This window comes from Alligator sinensis, unplaced genomic scaffold (assembly GCF_000455745.1).
Source record: "Alligator sinensis unplaced genomic scaffold, ASM45574v1 scaffold707_1, whole genome shotgun sequence".
NCBI lineage: Eukaryota > Metazoa > Chordata > Crocodylia > Alligatoridae > Alligator > Alligator sinensis.
In genome coordinates, this window is record NW_005842065.1 from 1,151,805 (window position 1) to 1,171,619 (window position 19,815).

A 19,815-nucleotide genomic window follows, 5' to 3' on the forward strand; every position below is an offset into this window, starting at 1 on the left:
AAACATTAGGAAACACTACTTCACAACTAGGGTGTCCGGACTGTGGAAAAAGCTCCCTCCAGAGGTGATGCGATCACCTACCCTGGAAATCTTCAAGAGGAGACTGGATGGACACCTTGCTGGGGTCACCTGACTCCAGTTGTCTTTCCTGCTTGGTGCAAGGGGCTGGACCCGATGATCTTCTAGGGTCCCTTCCAACCTTACAATCTATGAATCTAAGCACCTCGCTGAGAGGCCCCTGGGGGCTTGTGGGTAGGAGGGTCCCAACAGAGGGTACTTGCATCCATCCCTTGGCAGCCCTCCTGGCCTGTTCTGGTGCACAGAGCCATACTGTCCCCACACCACCCCAGTGGCTACATTTTACGGCTGGGAGGGAGCAGGGTCCCTAGGGATAAAGGGGGAAGGGTTGAACAGGTGCAGCTCTTGCTCCTGCAGTGGCTGGTTCCCTCAGACTAGGGGTAGCCCTGGGCCCCACAAGGGGATGAAATCTAAGTGTCTGGGGAACATCCAGGAATCACTCGCTCTCTCACACCTTGCTTGCCCAGGGGCTGCACTCCAGCAGGTCTTGCCTGCTCCCACCAGGGCACAGCCCAGCATGCACCTCATGCAGGAGACAGCAAGAGGCAGGGGTGGGGAAAAATACAGCAGCAGCTGCAGGCAGTTCGATGCCTTAGCTCCAGGCCAGGCATGGGGCTTATCAAGGGAAAAGAAAGTCTTTTTCTTATTTTACCTTAAAAACTTTAATCCATTTGCATCTCTCACAAAATAAATCTGCTGCGGCTAGTGCCGCCCTCTTGCTCTCAGGCCCAGGGCTGAAGCCCCTGGGACAGGCACTTACAGCGCATGCAGGCTGGGCACTATTGCCCCAGGAAGGTCTGGAGAGTCAGGAAGGTCTGGAGAGTTGGCAGTAGCACCACTGCTGCCCCCTTCTGTACACCCTCCCACCCTCCACTGCCTCCATGTGCAGAGATCAACCCATTTCCATGGCTGCTTTATCACCAGCTGCTGCTCCCTAGGCATACCCAATGCCTGCACTCATATGCCTACATCTAGGAAGCTGGGCCTGGACCCTGTGGTTCAGGGGGCAAGGGATGTGGCTACTGTATCACTCCCCAGCAACCAGGCCCTTCTGGAGGAATCTTGAGCGCAGCAAAAAAATGGCCCAGCACCTCTCTCAGAGGATGCTGTGGCAGCCATGGACCTGTTTCCATCTCCCCCACCCCCCACCTGGTAGCACTTGCCACCCCAGGCAGGCCAAGGGCCTGGGGTGAAGCAGCAAAGTGCGATGCACAGGGAAGCACTGTGCGAGAAGGTTAATGCTTGGCTGCCTGGGGAGGTAGGGGGGATGATGTCTTTAGTGTCAGCTGGTTCCAAAGTGCCAGGTTCTACAGGGCTATTCCCACCGGCTGGGGGGCAGGATGGCAATCTCCCACCCAGGCTCCCATGATTGTCATAGCTGGAGAATTAGGGGGGACACCCCAAGCTCTCGTGCCCAGCACCCTGCCATGCTCCCCATTCCCCCCAGGCCTGTGTCAGCCCTCGGGAGTAGGTGAAGAAGGCGGCAAAGCCCTTCTGTGGCTGAACAAAATGGGCTTCCCCTCTCACTCTCACCCTTAAGGTCAGAGCTCAGGGCACGGCCTTAGCCCCATGAGTAAAGTGCCCATGCCGAGAGCTGTCCAGCCTCAGAGGGGCAAGGGATGCTGTGATTGTCATGCGGGCTGTCTGAGTTCCCCCTGCCTCCAGCAGGGCTTGCAGCTGCATCTCAGGAAGAGGAGGAGGGGAAGAAGGCAGGGGCTTTAATCCCATCCCTCACCATCTTAGAGAGAGGTGGGGGACAGCCCCCTCCCAAAGCCAGCATCCAGCACAACGGGGAGAGATGGAGGTTCAGTCTCCAGCCCTGCTCCGTCCACCACTCCGCTTAACTCTGCCCCCTGCTCCAGAAAGAGACACCCTTATCCAGCCAGTGTCTGCCTGCCTTTCCCCAGCAGGCAGGGGCATTGGAGCAGGTGGGGTGGAGTGTGTGCATGGAGGGGATGGGCCATTTTGCCCCAGGCCTGTGGACACCCAGGGCTTCATCTGCGGAGCTTCTGCAGCTGGAACATAAAGACAAGCATGAGGCTGAGAAATGAGGGAGCAAGACCCCCCTGCCTTGAGGGGTCCAAGGGCTTGGGAGGCCCTGGCTGGGTCTATAAAGCATCTCCCACCCCCATAGGTCATGCCTGATGGGCAGTGTCAGCTGAGGGGTGAGGATAGAAGCTTCCCTGCTTTCCTAGCAGGGATCCTAGCTAAGTGGGGGCAGGGAAGAAGTGTCCCAACCAACCATGCCTACTCTAGGGGGAGTCTAGGACCCCAGGCCCTCACCACACCCTCCTCACCTCACTCTCCACAAGGTTCCTCTTGTACAGTGCCTCCTTGGCGGCATCCTGTTGAACACAGCCAGCATCAGGCATCAGCCAGCAAGAGCCTCCACTCCCCCACCCTCTCCATGGGGCTCCTACCCCAGCTCCATCAGGTGAGCAGCCTCCTTACCCTGTTGCCCTCAGTGCCAAGCCGCCGTGCTGCCTCTGTGTACAGGTACAGGTACCGCTCCAGCTGTGTCATGTACTCTGGGAGGGGTGAAGAGGGAGGCTTCAGTTCAGCTGGTTCCAAGGTACTCCCCACCAGCCCACCGACAACAGAGCCATGCTACGAGCCCTGAGCTTTTACCTTTGCGGAAGACGGCCCCCCCCTGTGCGAACTGGGCTCGCAGCCGCTGGCTGCGCTGAGCAAGCTCCCGGTGCTGCTCCATCAGCTCGTTGGGCACTGTCTGGTGTGCCTGCTTGTAGGCCAGCATCTGTCAGCAAGGGCAGACAGGTTCTTGGCTATGTGGTCTTGCTGGGGGAGCTGCCCCTACCCCTCTGCTGACAGTGCCCAGAGCCCCTGCCCCCGTCTGCCCCTTCAGCTCAAAGCCCCCTGCCCTTAACAAGGCCAAAGCTTAGAGCCAACCAGCATCCACCCCCTCCAGCTGCCAGGCCCAGAGGCATGGTGGCAGCCTGCTCACCCACAATAGGAAAGGTAGGCAGTGAGTTAGATGCCTGGGTTCTTTTTACCCAGCTCTTGTGCTGGCCCCCTCCTGGAACAGCTCCCTTGGCCCAGCACAGCCCTGTCCAAGGCCCCGCAGGGTGGGATGCAGCATCATGCTCACCTTCTTCTCCAGCTTGTCCCTGTCAAAGGCCAGGATGTTGAGGCTGGGCAGGGCAGGGGCAGCTCTGCTGAGGGAGAGACCCGAGCTCTGGTTAATGCCAGGAGAGAGGCAAGTGACTACGGGTTGGAGAGCCCCAGGATGTCCCCATGCTCTGGCTCCCCTAGAGATCTCTGAACCAGCACCGCTCACCCCAGAGCTGGGGGCTGAATGCCGGTCCTCCATGGCAAGGGAAACTGAGGCACAGGAGGTGGGGCAGCTGGCTAAATACCACAGTACATGAGTGACAGGGACCAGAACAAACACAGCACCTTGCTCCCAACACAGAGATTTCCACCCCTGCCACACACTCCCCAGCAAACCCAGCCTCAGCAGCAGGAGCCACACCTACCTGCTGCCCATATCCCCTGCTGGAGCTGCAGCAGGTTTGGCTCTGGGGATGGTGACCTGTAGGAGGAGGCAGGTTTCATTAGAGTTGCTGCAACCTCTACCCGCTGACAATGCATGTTAGGAAATGGGGGACAGGGTCATTTTCACCCTTCAGATGGGGAAACTGAGGCAAGGAGAGCTGGATATGGAGCAAGGACTTGGATTTCTCAGGCTGAAGCCCTCCCCAAGGGGGGGCAGGGGGAGCCCTGGGGACCCACTGTAGCTCAGGGCAGCTCTGGCCTGGACTTTTTTCCATCAAGTCCCTGCTCTATGCTGTGAAACCCACCCTCCTGGTGAGCCCCAGGACTCAGGCCTGGGCTATGGCCAAGCCAGACCTGACCAGCAGGCAGGGCCTCACCCCCTCCCCAGCCCATCTGGACTCTGGGAGGAGCAGAGCCCAGGTCCCCCAGCCCTGGCAGAACAGCACCCACATACCGATGGCACAGTCAGCGGGTCAATGACCAGCCACTTCTCTGTCTTTGTCTCCAGCTGCTGGGAGCTCAGAGGCTCCCTCAGGCGCACGATCACCTCCAACTTCCCACCTGTGGGCCGCCGGCTATCCAGGAGCTGGGCACAGTTGAGGAAGGAACCGCATCCATCCAGGACTGGAACCCGGATGAGAGCCAAGCAGGAGCTGCCCTCCCACCCACCCGTGGACATAGCTGAGTCAGCCCAACACTCTGCCTCTCTGGCCCAGGCCTCCGGCTCCCCAACCAGCAAACCTCCTCCCTGCAAAGCCCCCAGAGGATGGTTAGAACCTCATATAGGCAGGTAGGCAGGCAGTGAAACACCACATCCAAGGGGACCAGAATTCTGCCCCACCCCAGAGCGATTGACTCCTGGCCCATTTCCACTGATGCTATCTTCAGAACCATGGCAAGCCCGGCATTGAACAGAGATGGGGGGGAAGCAGCTGGTAAGGATTCCTGTGCCTGTTGTAGCCACAGCCAGCGTGGGCTGGGGACAGTCAGACACTGGTGCATTCTCACCTCAATGATCTCCCGGACCTCGCAGGTTGTCTCCAGTGCCTCCAGCTTAAGCTGTGCGGTGCCCACGATGCGGTCTGTCTTGAACAGCCCACTGGGGGGAAGGATGGGCATGTGACCATGTTCAGCCACAGCACCCCCTCTACCCGGGCAGGGAGCCTCTGTCTCTGGGCCCCTTCCCTGCTGCCTGCACCCCTTTCGACCCAACAAGCAGCGTCAGACTGACAAAGGGTTCCCACCCCCAACCCAGACATCCTCCCCCAGCAGAAGGGGAGAGCCCCGAGTCTCTTCTAGACCACAGGAGATGAGCGCTATGGACTTAGCATGGTGAGGAGGCTGGAAACAGTGGCAGCCACATGCCGCCACCCCCCTTGACAAATCTCTCTTGGCACCATGGCAGCACTTGTGACCCATGATGCCCAGTCAGCCCTGCTCTTTGCGAGGCTGCAGGAAGGTTCCACAGTGCCACTGGTGCCTACCCTGCCACCCGTGCCTCACTCACCCTTTGTGGAGAACCTCGAACTTGATGCCTTTGGTCTGCAGGATCCTCTTGAGCCCTCGGTGGCCTCGGTTAATGCACAGCTTGAACTGCTCCTTGAACTCTGCCAGGTGAAACAGATGGCATGTCACTGCATTGGTGTCATGCACCAGGCCCAGAGCCCTTGGCAGCAGGGCCAGGGCTCAGGCAGCTTTGCATGGTGATAAATAATGCCCCTAGAACTTTGTGGCATTTGATGTCAAGCCCCAATGCCCCTTCCTCCCACACATAAGAGAGAGGCAGCCTGGGGGGCTGTCACAGGGTCTGCAGCAGAACAGGGAATGGAACCCCGGCATCCTGGTTTTCAGTACACTGCTGCATTTCTGAAGACGATGACCAAATGGCACTGGCTGGAGACTCTCCAGAGACATTATCCTCTACATCCTTCACATACAGTCTACGAATCTAAGGGGCTAGAAGGGACCTCACAAGATCATCGGGTCCAGTCCCCCTGCACTAGGCAGGAAAGACAACTGGGGTCAAGCAACCCCAGCAAGGTGACCGTCCAGTCTCCTCTTGAAGATTTCCAGGGTGGGTGACTGCATCACCTCTGGAGGGAGATTATTCTACAGTCTGGAAACCCTAACTGTGAAGAAGTTTTTCCTAGTGTTAAACCTGAAATTGTCTTCCAGGAGTTTGCGGCCATTGCTCCTAGTTTTCCCCAAGGGTGCCTTGGTGAACAGTTGTTTACCAAGCCCTTCATGTATTCCCCAATGTAGCGGTAATTTACTACCAAGTCCCCTCTCAGCCTTCTCTTTTTTAGGCTGAAGAGATGCAAGTCCCTCGTATGGCTTGCCTTGCAAAGATCTAATCATATGGGTGGTTCTTCTCTGGACTCTCTCAAGTTTTTCCACATCTTTGTTGAAAATGTGGCGCCCAACACTGGATGCAGTACTCCGGCTGCAGTCTCACCAATGCCGAGTAAAGTGGAAGAATCATTTCCTTGGTTTTGCTTGAGATGAATCGGTTGATGTATGCCAGAGTATTGTTTGCCCTGCTGGCTACAGCATTGTACTGATGGCTCATATTCATACTATGGTCTATTCTTACCCCAGGTCTATTTCAGTCATGGTGCTAGTCAGTTTGGCACCACTGAGCCTGCAAGTATGTTGGGGATTGTTTGTCCCCAGTTGGAGCACTTTACAATGTTGAATTTCATCTGGTTCCGATCTGCCCAACTTGCCTGTATCTGCAGCCTATCTTCAACCATGATCATGCTCCCCTATACCTTGGTGTTGTCCACGAACTTGGCCAGTGAGTTCTTCATCCCCACATCCAAATAACTGTTAATTGGCCTATAGTTTCCCAGGTCCTTTCTCTTCCCCTTCTTGAAGATGGGCACAACATTAGCCCTCTTTCAGTCTTCAGGGACCTCCCCTGAGTGTCACGAGTTCTGGAAGAGTTTCGCAATGACTTTGGCCAGCTCCTTCAACACTCTTGGATTAAGTTAATCCAGTCCTGCTAACTTATAAATGTCTAATTTTTCTAACTGATCACACACCAGCTCAATGTCAACAGTAGGAAGATGGCCATTCCCACTATGCCCATTCTGTACTCTAGCATGATTTTCCCCTTAGTCCGGTGAAATACCAAAGCAAAGTAGTCATTCAGGAGTTCAGTTTTCTCCTGAGTGTTTGTAACCAGCTGTCCTGAGTTAATTAATGGCCCCACACTTCCATTTGTTTTCCTCCCATTTCCTACACACCTAAAGAAGGACTTCTTATTGTCCTTGATTTCTGTTGCTAGTTTGAATTTAGTTGCTGCCTAGCCTTTCTAGTCTGCTCCCTACAAGTGTGGGCCATTGTTGTATAGTCCTCCTGGGGGACTGTCCTAAGCTTCCATTTGTTTGTAGCACCTCTTTCTTCTTTTTTCAAAAGGACCATGATATCTCTATTAAGCCAAGAGGGCTTACCAGCCCTTCTGCTACCTTTCCTCTGCATGGGAATGGACTTCTTTTGTACTTTGAGGATCATGTACTTGAGGAACAACCACACTTCATGCACTCCTTTCACCTTCGGTCCCTGGTCCCACAGTGCTTCCCCTACTGTTGGCCTGAGCCTGTTGAAATTTGCTTTTCTGAAGTCCAAAACTTCAACTCTGATAGCTGATTTGCTTGCCTTGCAACGGACAGTGAATGTGATGGTTTCGTGGTCACTGTCACCCAGGTTACCCTCCATATTCAAGTCACTTGCCAGATCATCTCCTTTGGCCAAGACCAAGTCTAGGAGAACATTACCACTATCTGGGGAGACAACCCCTCTCTCCCCTACCACCCAAATCACAATGGGAGAGGGGATTGTATGTTATCTGGGCTCAGTCTCATTTGCAAAGATCAGATTGATACAGTTCCCCTCCCCCCACGCATGCAGTGCCTCTGGTCTGCCCAGACCCCCAGGGTGGAACTCACCAGGTGAATCTGTGTTCTTGATTACACCAGTCTTTTCCTTCTGAGCTTCTTCCTACATGACAAGATGGGAGAGGATGGGAAGATGGCCCCACACCTGGAGCTGGGGAAGCCACCATGGTCAGGCTGGGCCAGGCCAACTCACCGCATTGGGGTAGGGGAACTCAAAGCGCACGAAGGCATCCAGGTCATTGGGGGCCACGCCTGGAGAGATACAGAGCAGCCATCAGACCCTGGGGGAAGCAGTAATCCCAAGGCTCCTGTGTCCCTTCAGGGCACCACCACCCTGCAGCTCCCAGTTCAGAGGGAGACAGTGTATTCAGCAAAAGCCAAAAAGGAACCCAACTGCAGGCCTTGGGATGTCTGAAGTGGCTGCTAGAGACACAGGTGCAAACTATGCAGAGGCATCCAGGCTTTCCCCCGGCTGGCTGGAACATCTCTATTCAGCTACTATTTAAGTTTTTCTCTCAATATTAAGGGCTGCCATTCCCCACTGATAACAGGGACAAGGGCACTGACCTGGCTCAGCAGTGCCTGAGGATGACTAAATAATGCTGGAGAGGCAGTTGGGCATTGAAGAGCACTGGAGGAGGCACAGGGACCAAATGCAGAGCAACACATCCAGGCAGGGAATATGTGGGAGGCAGAGACCACAAACCTTGTGCCCGAATCCTTTCCAGGGTGGAGCTCCCTGCCCTGCCATCGGTATCATGCAAGGATCTTCAAGCACAACCTCCCCACAGCCTCCATCTCAATCCTCCTTGCACAGACAGCACAGAACAATTTAAACAGCTCTGCAAAGGTTGTGGTGGAGACCTCATTCATGGCAATCATGAGACCACACCCCCCATCTGCATCTGGAGCCCTCTTCCAGCTCTGCTTGGCAGTGTCCCTGGCACATTGACTGAATGGCCAGGCGAGAGTGGCAAGGGGCATCAGTGACAGCAGGTGCCATTCCCAGCAGTACCCAGGGCCTGTTATCAGACACAATTAACAAGCAGTAGTAAATGGGCCCCTGACTGGGTGACCCTGGAGCAGGTGAGGCATGTGGGTGACATACTGTGCCTCCAGCTGGTAGCTTAGCTGCCCCCACCCCAGGCAACCTTTCCCAGTTCAGGGATTGATGTTCACACCCCCCTCCCCTCGTGGTTGTACCTGGGGGAGCCGGGAGGTTGACACCTTTCACGATACAGAGGATCATGTCATTGCTGTTCAGCTCGGGGAAGATCCTACAAAGAGCAAGGCAGAAAGAAGGCTGTGTCATGCTGAGGTCCAGCCCAGGGCCGAGGGCTCCTATGGGGTCTCAGTACAAGCACAGCCCCCACACTGCCCTGCTACAAGTAACTCTATAAGAAGGGCATGCTCTCCTCTTTGCTGGTGAGTACACTGAGGCAAAGAGCAGCAGGTGCCTTCACACCCAGACCTCAGCTCTGCAGATACCAGATCTAGCCAAGCACATGACTCAGCTGCAAGACAGCACACAGAATTAGCCAGGGAGAAGGACAAAACATGTATACACTCAACGTGGCCTCTGGGCATGGTCCCAGGCAAGGCCTAGGATCTGATATTCTGCTCCAGAGAACCCTAGGCAAAGGGATGTGGATATAACTGGGTTCTTCCCAAATTGATGACCCTGGGACAAAGCCCTAGCATAGCTTCACAGCCTGGAAGGGATCTTGGTTTCTTCCTTCCCACTCACAGGAACAAGGGACAGGACAGTCAGAAGCCCAAGCCAGGAGTGAACATACTTGACCACAGTGAAGGTCCGTTGCTCATAGTGGTACTTGGGCACTGGGAGGCCTTTGGCATATGCTTGTTTCAAGATCTCCGTGCTTTGCTTGCAATCTTCAGCCATCTTCTCAAACCTGGGACAGAAGGAACAGGATATTCCTGCACCCTTCCCCAGGGCCTGTGCTATGCCCTGGGGCCAGTGCCAAAAAAAGTTACCCCTTTCATCTTCCTAACAGAACCCCCTTCTTCCCAGTGGTTCACATGCTGTATTTCAACAGGATTCTCACTGGCTGCTAAAATGCAGCCACCTTTCAAGCTGTTTAACAGCACACAGTAACAAGTCCTGTGTAATACAGAGGGATTGCAGGAAGGCAGAAAAGAACTACCCATGTTGGAATCTACCTTGGACAACGGGGCTTGGACAAACAGTCCAGGCCTTGGATCTGTCAAGCCCCTAAAAAGGCCAAGACCCTCAACAAAGAGGATGACTGGCAGCAAAGCTGGGGGGGGGCGGGGGGGAAGGAAGGCAAGGAGTGAAAGACACATGACTCCCATATGGAAACCAGCCAGGAAGGGGGCACCGCAGAGGCCCTCTGTGCAGCTTTGCCACTGTCTCATGGCTCTGCCAGTGTGGAAGCAAGTGCTGAAGACAGGGGCTGGGAGCTATGCCCTGGAAGATGCACTTACTTGATGGTTTCTGCGATGCTGCCCAGATGAGTGAACTGCTTGGAGTAATTCATGCACATCTGGGATGGAGGACACAGGAGAGAAGGTTACAGGCCCCAGTGCCCTCCACACATGCATGCACACATGGACGTGAACACACAAAGAGTTGTCACCTCCTCTGAGATAAGCATCCTTGTGCCCACATACCAGACAGGCAAACCACCCAAGGCTGGGGCAGAACCCTTCTCCCCTGGTCCTGCCTCATAGCCTGTTCTTTCCTTCTCCCACAGGCCTTCACCATCCAACATGCCACAGGAGGCATGAGGCCTCCTGTGGCTTCTGCCCAGCAGAGATTGGCAGCACGCCCTTCCAAATCCTGCTCTTCCTGGCTGAGGCCCCCTTTACCTCATGCTGATGTCTCATCAGCTTCATGAGCTCCACATACTGGCTGGCTGCCTCTGAGGGGATGCTGACCCCACGGCAGGGCACAAATGTGAATTCCTCCTTGTTTGCTGGGACCTGGGGTACCTGTAACAGGAGATATGGGTCACAGCAGCCTGCAGCTTCCAGGAGCATTGCATCTGCACAGAACTACTCTGAAAACTGACCTCCAATTCCCTGCATTCCATGAGATGGCCATCCTGGAAGGCAGAGATGTTGGTGGTCCAGAGTCAAGGGTTCAGAACTCAACAAAAGCCCCAGCTTGATTTCAGGTCAGAGCTGAGAAATCTGAAGTGGTGGCACCCAAGCTGGGACACACACCTGGGAACACTCACATGCAGCCAGGCTGGCTGAGACAGTCAGACACTGAACCCCTGCCTCCCAAGGGGGAGATGAGGCAGCCCACTAACTACAGAGATCTTGCCTGGAGCAGCCAGTTTAAGCCAGCACCTGTTATAACAGCGCCAGAAGGAAAGTGCTCATGTGCAGGAGTGAATCCACGGGGGATGCAGAAGTATGTAGAATCACTGAAAATTAGGGTTGGAAAGGACCTCAGGAAGTCATCTAGTCCAGGGTTATCAACCTTTTTCTTCTTGAGGACTGGCCTGGTTCCCCAGCCCCACCTGCATGGCCCTGGGGTGCAGCAGGTGGGGCTTGGCAGCAGGGAGCCATGGGGCCCCACTCACCTGAGTAGCAGCAGTGCAGAACCTCTCCCACCTATCCACAGTGCTGCCTGCAAGATGGGGGCTGTAGGGCCAGGCAATGTGGGCCTCCCCTTCTTCAGGACTTGTTTCAGCCTGGGGGACCAAGGCAGCTTCTCCCCATGCTGGGCCAGGCTGGGTGGACCCCCTGAAACCTGCTCCCAGCCACCCAGGGGGCTGCAGACCCCTGGCTGAGAACTGCTGATCTAGTCCAACCCCCTGCTCCACACAGGACCATCCCAACTATATCATCCCATCCCAACTATATCATCCCAGCCAAGGCTTTATCTACACGGGTCTCCAACAATGGAGATTCTACAACCTCTCTGGGTAGCCTGTTCCAGTGCTTTACTAGCCCTCCAGATGAAAAAGTTTTTCCTGATATCTAACCTAAAATCCTCTGCTGCAACTTAAGACCCTTACTCCTTATTCTGTCATCTACAACCACTGAGAACAGTCTAGCTCCATCCTCTTTTTAACCACTCTTCAGGTAGTTGAAGACTGCAGTTAAATTCCCCCTCAGTCTTCTCCAGACTAAATAAACACAGTTCCCTCAACGTCTCCTCACAAGTCATGTGCCCCAGTCCCCTAACCATTTTCACTGCCCTCCGCTAGACTCTTTCCAATTTGACTACATCCTTTCTGTATTGGGGGACCCAAAACTGGACACAGCATTCCAGATGTGGCTTCACTAGTGCCAAACAGAGAGAAAGAATCACTCCCCTCAATCTGGCAATGCTCCTACTATTGCAGCTGAGAATGCTGCTAACCTTCTTGGCAACAAGGGCACACTGTTGGCTCCTATTCAGCTTATTGTCTCCTATTCAGCTTATAGACAAAGCTTTGGCTGGGATGATCTAGTTGGGGATGGTCCTGCTTTGAGCCGAGGGGTTGGACTGGATGACCTCTTGAAGTTCCTTCCAACCCTCATTTTCTATGATTCTGTGATTGTCCACTGTAACCCACAGGCCCTTTTCTGCAGAGCTGTTGCTTAGCTAGTTGGTCCCCAGTCTGTACTGATGCATGGGAATGTTCTGCCCTATGTGCAGGAATTGCCACTTGTCCTCACTGAACCTCATGACATTTCTTTTGGTCCAGTCCTCCAATCTGTATAGTTGCTCCCCACCTTTGATTCCTGCGGGGAAACCAACGCCCTGGTGCTATTCAGGCAGAGCTGAGAGTCCATTGACTTTATAGCTTATTATCATCTGCCAGATTGCTGCTAATCTCTCTCCACTCCACAGGTGTTTACAACATTCTCTCTTTTTTAAAGGAAGAGGCACTGTCAGGACGTTCAAGAAGGCTAGATTTTGTTTTATGACTACAGGACTAAGACCACACTTATATCTTTAGAAAATTTTTTGCCTAGTTTGTTGTGATTTTATTTTTTTGGTTTTTATATAAATCTAGCAAATTAGCATATATTCCAGTAGGTCTATTTGTTTTTTTAAATGGTCTTAAACTGAGTAATAGAATGCCATCTCCTAGCCTATTAGTAAAGCTTCTAGTTTCTCTTTCATAGGAGAAAAATGTGTTCTATGTGACAATGGGCTATACCACCTGCACCCCTCAGTTCAAAATCCTAATTCCACCCATGCTCACGTCACCCAATTCTCAACCTGCTTAAACTGCCTGTAAAAGCTATGCCTGTCACTCAATGCTAAAATCGCAGCCACTTCTGGGGCAGGACCTGGCAACTGTTTGAATGGCACACAGCAATGCTGCGCAGCACATTAGGAGAGGGAGTGGAGAGAGGTGGCATGGAAGGCAGCTCCCCTCCTCACCTTAGTGATGTCCACGGGCAGGCCATTCTGCGCTGCCTCAATCATTGGGTCAAGGCCCTTGGCCTGACGTAGGAAGAGCTTGGCCCCCTCAATGTCATTCTTCTGTTTGGCCTGTAGTGCTGCCTGCATCAGCTGCTTCTTCCGGCCCTCTAGGAACACCAGCTGCTGCTGAGCTGTGGGGGTGAGAGACGGGAGGTAAGGATGCCTGAACAGCTCCATGGACCTCACATTCGTGCTCACTACAGGCAGCAGGAGTTAGAAACAGGGGGATCAGTACACTGGGAATGCCACACCCATTGTCTCTGGGGGCTGCAGCTCAGGACACAAGGTGGTCAACACTGGCATCACCCATGGGGACCTAACTAATTAACTGCTCATCTGTGATTTGGGACAGCCTTTGCTCTGGGCCAATAATGTCAGACACCAGGTGCCTGGTGTCTCTGGGATAGTTACACCCAAACTGCTGCATCACTCATGGGGCAGCACCTGTCACCAAGAGACAGCCTTCAGTGTATTCACAGGCAAACAGAGGGGTATGGGAGGATAGATGTGGGTCTGAGTAAGTGACAATGGAGGTAATGAGAAGGAGGTTACAGTCTCCTGGTAACTTGCCACATGAATCAGGCAGCAGGAGACTGTCTGTCAAGCCACACCAGAGAGCTTCAGAGCAAGAGTGAAGATAATGTGATCATTGCAGGATTGGAACCTTTGACTTCCAACAGCCAGGAGGTAGTCAGCTCGTGCTGTAATGGACTTCCATGCTGCAACTGGCCTAGACGCGGGAGCACCAGTCACCGCAGGAGCCTGACTCAGTGTTAAAACATGCATATCTCTATTTTCTAATGCAGCTCCCAACATGCAGCCTGGGAGCCACACCTATCATGCTTGGGATCAGCGGGCAGGGGTAGAGAAGGGCTACCTGCACAAAGAAACAACTCCATGTTGAGAACCAGCCTCAGGCTTGGCACTGGCATTCCAGAGACTAGAAAACCCACATACCTCTGGTGTTGGCCTTGAGGGTTGACTTTGCTGTCCCCGCTGGGTGCAGTGCTGCAGGTCCAGCTGAGGATACCCGGGCAGTAGGCTGAGATGGCAGTTTGGGCTGGGACACAGCAACTGGCTTTGTCAGTGCAGGGTGGGGCTGAAACAGGAATAATTAAAAGAGTTAGTGAAGCTGCTTTGCCCAGAACAGACACCAGCGATGTGCACAGAGAAAGCCCAGACAAAATACAGCCCTTGCCTGTTGTTTACAGTGTCTGAGCTGATGTGTGACTTGGCGTCAGCCACGAAACTCATACCACAGCCCAGATGGAACAGCACTGATACAGTGCCACTGTGATTCCACCTGACACTAGCCGGACTGCTATCCTGGGCTGGACCGGTATCTCCACACATGCACATGTACACACACAGATCAGACCAGCAGATCCCATTAGCCTTGTGACACTGAATCAGCCCAATGATCTCTCCCTGTTCTGATATCCAACAGGGACAAACACCACATTTGTCAGCTGGATGAGGAAGGAAGGGAGTTCCTCTTTGGCTGTGGGGCTAACAGTACATTACATTTCACCCCCTACCAGTTACCCAGGAGGGGTGAGGAAACAGGTTCCAGAGTACTCAAACAGTCAGCGGGGTTCTACATGGCAGGTGCCACATGGAATAAAATTGGCTAATAAAGGTGGGGAAAGTTCTGAACAGATCGCTCTTGTCACTAACAGACCAGGGGCTCTTGGCTGGACAGGATCTGACCTTTGTCTCCTGAATCTCATCCTCCTCCTCATCATTCTGTCGATCCTCCTGATTGGCTAGTTTCATAGCCGTCTGCAGGACCCCCACGATGCTCTGGCTCCCTGACGAAGCCTCCATGCCCTGGATGGGGGGAAAGCCTGATAGAGAGAGGGCAGAGTGAAGAGGGGGCTGGGAGGATCTGACACAGCTCTCCATAGGGTCATCCCGTTCCCACTCACTGAGACTAGATACACCCCTAAGTCATGGCACACTACAGGGAGCGAGTAGGCCACTTGGCAGGTTGCGGGCATCAATCCTCAGGGCGAGGCTCAGGCACTGAGCACAAGTTACACCCCAACACAGGCCGCCTCAAAGCTCATACCAAAATGCAGAAGAGGCCACAGATTTAACTCCCCTCTAGGACCTACAGGGGACATTCTTCCAGGATGTGACTGATGCAGAGGTGAGGCCAACCTATTGCTGCCAACACCATGCGTTCTGTGAATGAACTACCTTTGGGGCCCAAGTGAAATTTGCCTGTGTAAAGGTATCAGAAAGCGCTCTGTGCTATTCCAAGCTGGCATCAAAGACAACTGGGATGATACCTGGTGGGATGGGCAGCTCCGAAACCTCCACAGCTTTCCCTGTCTTGTGGGCCCGGATGGCATCTTGATATTGCTGAAAGGGAAATCATGACTAAAACTGTTTGTAGTATGTCACAACCTAGGAATCCAAAAGCTATGAGGCCAGGTGTTAGGCACTGTACAAACAGAGCAAAAGGTAAGTCCCAGGCCCAAACAGCTTAAGATGCAGGTAGAAGGCAAGAACCAGGAGGCAGGGAGAGAGATATGAGAAGGGAACTCTATGCAAGCTGCTATGGGAGAGGCATCTATAAATCAAAATGACGTGGCCAGCTTGCTGCCTCTGTCTTTTATAGATAGTCACAGATTTATTCCAGGGCATTAATCAATTATCTCTTTTCCCTTTGCTGACAGACAGCAGAGGGTGACAGAAGACAGCTACTTCATTCTACAGTCCACTGGATTGCCTTCCATGCCCCAGGCATCTATGGCAGATTAGACTACAACCATGCCAGCATTTGGTTTGGGTCCACAAGGTCAGGTTTCCATTCTTCCATGATTTCATTCCTCTGCCACAGTGCTGCTTGTTAATACTCAGTTCCACCCTCTGCCTTTGCAAGATACTGAGCAAAACCAATGGACTCCATGAATGAGAAATACACTGGGATTTTTCATCTACCACTAAAATGCAGCTTTTTCTGGGGCAGAACATAGCAGCTGTTTAACAGGGCACAGGAACACAGAAGCAAGAGGAAGCGATAGGCACAGTAGCCAAGTGAAATTGTGTAGGGCAGAGGTTTTCAACCTTTTTAATAAGTATACCCTTGGCAGCTGGATGCGGAGCTGGGGGGGTTGGGGGATGGCGCACGGCTGGATGCAGAGCAGTGGCAGTGCAGGGAGGTGGTAGTGGCCATCACATGCAAGCCTCCCCCACCCCCATGCCTGGCCAGCTGAGTGGCACCTGTGCAGCCTGAAGAGGGGCGCTGCTGCCCTCATGGGCACCCCCCCGCCCCTCCAGGGCTGCTTCTGGGAGGCAGCGGCACAGGGTGGTGCCCCACCCCACCTGCCCACATGTACCCCCTAGGGTCTTCTCAAGTACCCCTGGGGGTATGTGTATCCCAAGTTGACAACCCCTGGTGTAGGGGATTTAAAAGGGGAAGGATGTAGTTATGGAAAAGCTGTGGCCCAGGATGGGCCAGTTCCTCACCTTCACAATGCGATCATGCATTCTCGCCTTCCGGTCATCTCCTTTGCTCTTGGCCTGGGCTGCTGCTGTTTTGTACCTCTCCATCCTCTGTTGCAGGGCCTCCATTAGGTCTCGGGGTGGTGGGGGGATGTCTGCTTCATGGAGAGGAAGGCAGGAGGGATGCAGCAAGTAGGTTGATTTTACTCATTTCTCAGTTCCCAGAAACCCACAACTCTGTCCCCAGCCCTTTTGTGACAGCAGGTGCCTCAGCACACCAAGATTCAGCCCCTAGGCACATTATCTCCAACCCCTTCCCCCACGGTTGCTGCTGATTGATAGCAGCTGCTGCAACTGCTGGAAAATGAGCAGGCTCCCAGCATAGCATGCCCAGGACCTAGGAGCCCTGGGGACATGAACATTTTCTGGTTAGCCTGAAGCTCCAGACTGCTCACTGGGGGGATCTGAAATGGACCCTCTCTTCCCCCTCAAAAGCAAGTCTGCCCTCTAGCTACAGGCTAGGGAGGAAGGGCAGGTGGGCTGGATGGCAGCCATAAAGGGTGAAGCTGCTTTCTAGTCCTCTCAGAGGTCCCATAGTTTGACAGCCTGCAAGGTGAGATAAGGGGCAAACTGCAAAGTGAACAGGGCATTGAGGTACCCCCAGAGCTATAAAAAACCCACACCTGAGGCAGGGGAGACCAACTTAGGTTCGGGTGTAGCTGCCGGCGTTGCTGCTGGGGACTGCTGTGGACACGGGGACAACAGCTTCTTGGGCAGCTGGTCTGTAGGGGTGAAAGAACAGCTCAGAGGGCAACAGAAGGAAGGGGCAGCTGGAATCAGCCTCAAGGATCAAGGTGGAGGGAGGCTGTGCTTTCCCAGCCAGGTTCCAGGCTCTCTTCAAGGAGCAGGACCCACTTGCCCTGTCCAGCGCATTCTAAGCCAGACACCCAAACTTATCATTAAGCCTCTTCTTTGCTCTCCCTACAGGAAAGCTAAATGGCAAATCTAAGCTGGAGCAGAACCAAAGAGACTCAACTCCCATGTCCTGCTCCAGCCATGGAGTGAATCCACCCAGATCCAAGGACAGCAATCTTAGGATGGCCCAAGGAGGGCATGCCTCCTTCGTACTGCCAAAGCCAGCTTGAAAAACCCTCCTCCCTCCCAAAACCCAGAGGCCCTTGCTGGCAAAAGCGAGTATCAGGTCTTACCAGGAGGGGGTGGCAAGCTGCCCAAATCCACTGCCTGGCCCTTACCCAGAGTTTCCAACATGGGGTCGAGGCTCTGAAAGACACAGCCCAAGGGACAGTAAGTTTTACCTGGAATCTTCTCTTCCGTGGGACTTGTGGTGCTTTACCAACCTTCGGAGATGCCTTGCAAATCCAGCTCCATCTTACAGTAGGGAAACTGAGGCAAGGGGCTGGAGCATCTTGCTGGGGTTTTCCAGCAGACTGAGGTTTGAAACAAGCACTGGGGGACCAGGCCTACTTTCTCCAGTCATTAGACCACTTCTCCTAAAGCCAGAACCCAGGTGTCCTGGCTCCTGGCTTCCTGCCTTGGCAGTTGAACTATGTTTTAGAGGTTCTCTCTCCAAGCAGTGCAGAACAAGTAGGAATGAAGCAATGGATTATCTGTTTTGGTCAGGAGGAGCCTGGAGTTGGTCTGTGGACAATCTCTGCACTCACCTCAACCTCAGTATGGAGCATCCCAATAGTTGAAGTGGATGACAGTTGCACACATGTCCACATCCCAGCCCCAGCTCCAGTTCCAGCCTATTTACCTGCATCCTTCTGAGCACTGAGGGCCAACTGTTTGGCTGGGGACCTGAACCAATGCTGAGGAAGCTGAGTGAGACAGTGGTGTGCTAACATGCTGTATCTCATACCCCAGCTAACTAGCCAGGATACAGCACCATGTTTTCTACTATACCAGGCTGCCTCATTTAGGGCATGAGGTGCTTCCTTCAGCTCAGGTACCCCCACGTAGCCTGGCTATGTTCGCTTCTCAGCCACACCCAGGGAAAAGACTAAGAGTATGGCAAGACAGTCACATACCTTGGCAATGCGGTAGTACTGCGTGGCCTCCTCAATGCTGCCTTGTTGCTTGGCACGCAGTGCTGCCATCTTGTACTCCCGCTGCCTGGCCTGGACGAGTGCCTGGGGGCCAGAACTCACAGAGCCTGAGGACGGGGAGAATGGAGGGTCAGCACATGTTCCACAAACTTCAGAGTCACTCAAGGCAGTACCAGGGTAATGTGATCACACAGAGATGTGCCTGTGTTCTACTATAGGTATTTTCTAGGCTTATGGGCTTTGCTGTTTGCCCCCTTTCCTTTCTGTTACATGTCAGGGCATTTTTAAACCTTCCTTAGAGGCATTGGGTGTCGGCTGTAGCTCAGGCTAGGGATGGTGACTGGGCTGTACCAATGCTCCTGCTGGGAATTAAAGCCAGTCTTGTCCCTCCACCCAGGGTCAGATGGACACTACATTTAGGGTCAGAAAGGAATTTCCCCCCATAGATTGGCATGGACTGGGGTTGGGGGGTTTACCTTCCTCTGTAGTAGTGGGGCATGCCCTTTACCTAGGATCTCTTAAGCATATATTAACAACCTTTTATAGAAGCAGAACATTGGCCATCATGGTTCCCCTGCTTTACTTGTGGCAGGTTAGGGCATATCATCTTGTGTTGTGTCACATTTTTTATATAGGATGGTTTGGATAGGGATTATCCTACCCAAGAAGAGTGTTGGACTAGATGTACGCTGTGGAGGTCCCTTCCAGCGCTACTTCTGTACGATTTCTAAGATACCCCCAGGCCCAACCTTCTCTGCCCTGCAATATGAAAGAACGAAGTGATCTCCTGTTCCTACCTGCCTGGGGAGATGGGGCCAAAGGAACAGACTTTTCCTCCAGGATCTCTGGGGATCCGATAAGTAAAGCAGGGACTGGCAGAACCTTAGGCTTTGGCAGGACAGGAGGTAGCATCTTGGGGGATGTTGCCTGGGGCAGCTGTGGAGGGGTGGTCGCAGGCGGTTGCAAAGAAGAATGGCTGAGGAGACTGGAGCTTCCATCAGGGATGGAGGGCTGGAGCGATGGTGTGGTTCCAGGAGAAGAGGACTGCTGTGAACTCACACTCTTCCCAAGAGCCACTGGGGGTGGGATCTCCTCCTCATTAATCTTCTTGCCCTTCCTCACCGAGGTCACCATGTTCTCTAGGGTCTGGGAAAAGCAAAGTCAACAGATAGGCAAGTTACAAGCTTCTGGTCTCTCTCAATCCCAATTTTAGACAGAAACTAGAGAAAACAGAAGCTGAAACATTAGCCAGAATGTCAGCAAAGAACCTACCAGCAGGAAAAGCAGGAGCTAATGGCGTTGGTCTGAGAGTGGCTTGAAAACTGCAGTCTTGATTTGCAATGAGAAACCCAGAGTCTTTCCTCAACATCCTCTCATTTCCCCGCCCCCC

At 53.5% G+C, this 19,815-nt stretch overlaps 1 protein-coding gene across 12 annotated transcripts in view; it reads right to left on the reverse strand.

Moving 5' to 3' along the window:
* Positions 1–724: 724 nt before the first annotated feature.
* CC2D1A (coiled-coil and C2 domain containing 1A) overlaps positions 725–19,815 on the reverse strand; it is a 25,538-nt gene continuing 6,447 nt past the window's right edge. For 7 of the 12 annotated variants that reach the window (XM_025203809.1, XM_025203806.1, XM_025203808.1 and 4 more), the window contains exons 7-30: positions 19,223–19,571; positions 18,408–18,532; positions 17,565–17,637; positions 17,040–17,138; positions 16,381–16,514; positions 15,198–15,270; positions 14,614–14,750; positions 13,861–14,002; positions 12,862–13,034; positions 10,341–10,463; positions 9,957–10,015; positions 9,287–9,403; positions 8,694–8,767; positions 7,684–7,742; positions 7,542–7,593; positions 5,099–5,198; positions 4,600–4,690; positions 4,046–4,177; positions 3,573–3,628; positions 3,185–3,251; positions 2,707–2,833; positions 2,530–2,606; positions 2,376–2,423; positions 725–2,093 (exon numbers count right to left, since the gene is read on the reverse strand). In XM_025203809.1, coding sequence (XP_025059594.1) covers positions 2,073–2,093; positions 2,376–2,423; positions 2,530–2,606; positions 2,707–2,833; positions 3,185–3,251; positions 3,573–3,628; positions 4,046–4,177; positions 4,600–4,690; positions 5,099–5,198; positions 7,542–7,593; positions 7,684–7,742; positions 8,694–8,767; positions 9,287–9,403; positions 9,957–10,015; positions 10,341–10,463; positions 12,862–13,034; positions 13,861–14,002; positions 14,614–14,750; positions 15,198–15,270; positions 16,381–16,514; positions 17,040–17,138; positions 17,565–17,637; positions 18,408–18,532; positions 19,223–19,571 — 2,508 coding nt within the window. In that variant the 3' untranslated portion in view covers positions 725–2,072. The remainder of the gene's footprint in view (positions 2,094–2,375; positions 2,424–2,529; positions 2,607–2,706; positions 2,834–3,184; positions 3,252–3,572; positions 3,629–4,045; positions 4,178–4,599; positions 4,691–5,098; positions 5,199–7,541; positions 7,594–7,683; positions 7,743–8,693; positions 8,768–9,286; positions 9,404–9,956; positions 10,016–10,340; positions 10,464–12,861; positions 13,035–13,860; positions 14,003–14,613; positions 14,751–15,197; positions 15,271–16,380; positions 16,515–17,039; positions 17,139–17,564; positions 17,638–18,407; positions 18,533–19,222; positions 19,572–19,815) is intronic. The other 5 variants (XM_025203817.1, XM_025203816.1, XM_025203815.1 and 2 more) reach the window with 5 other exon arrangements.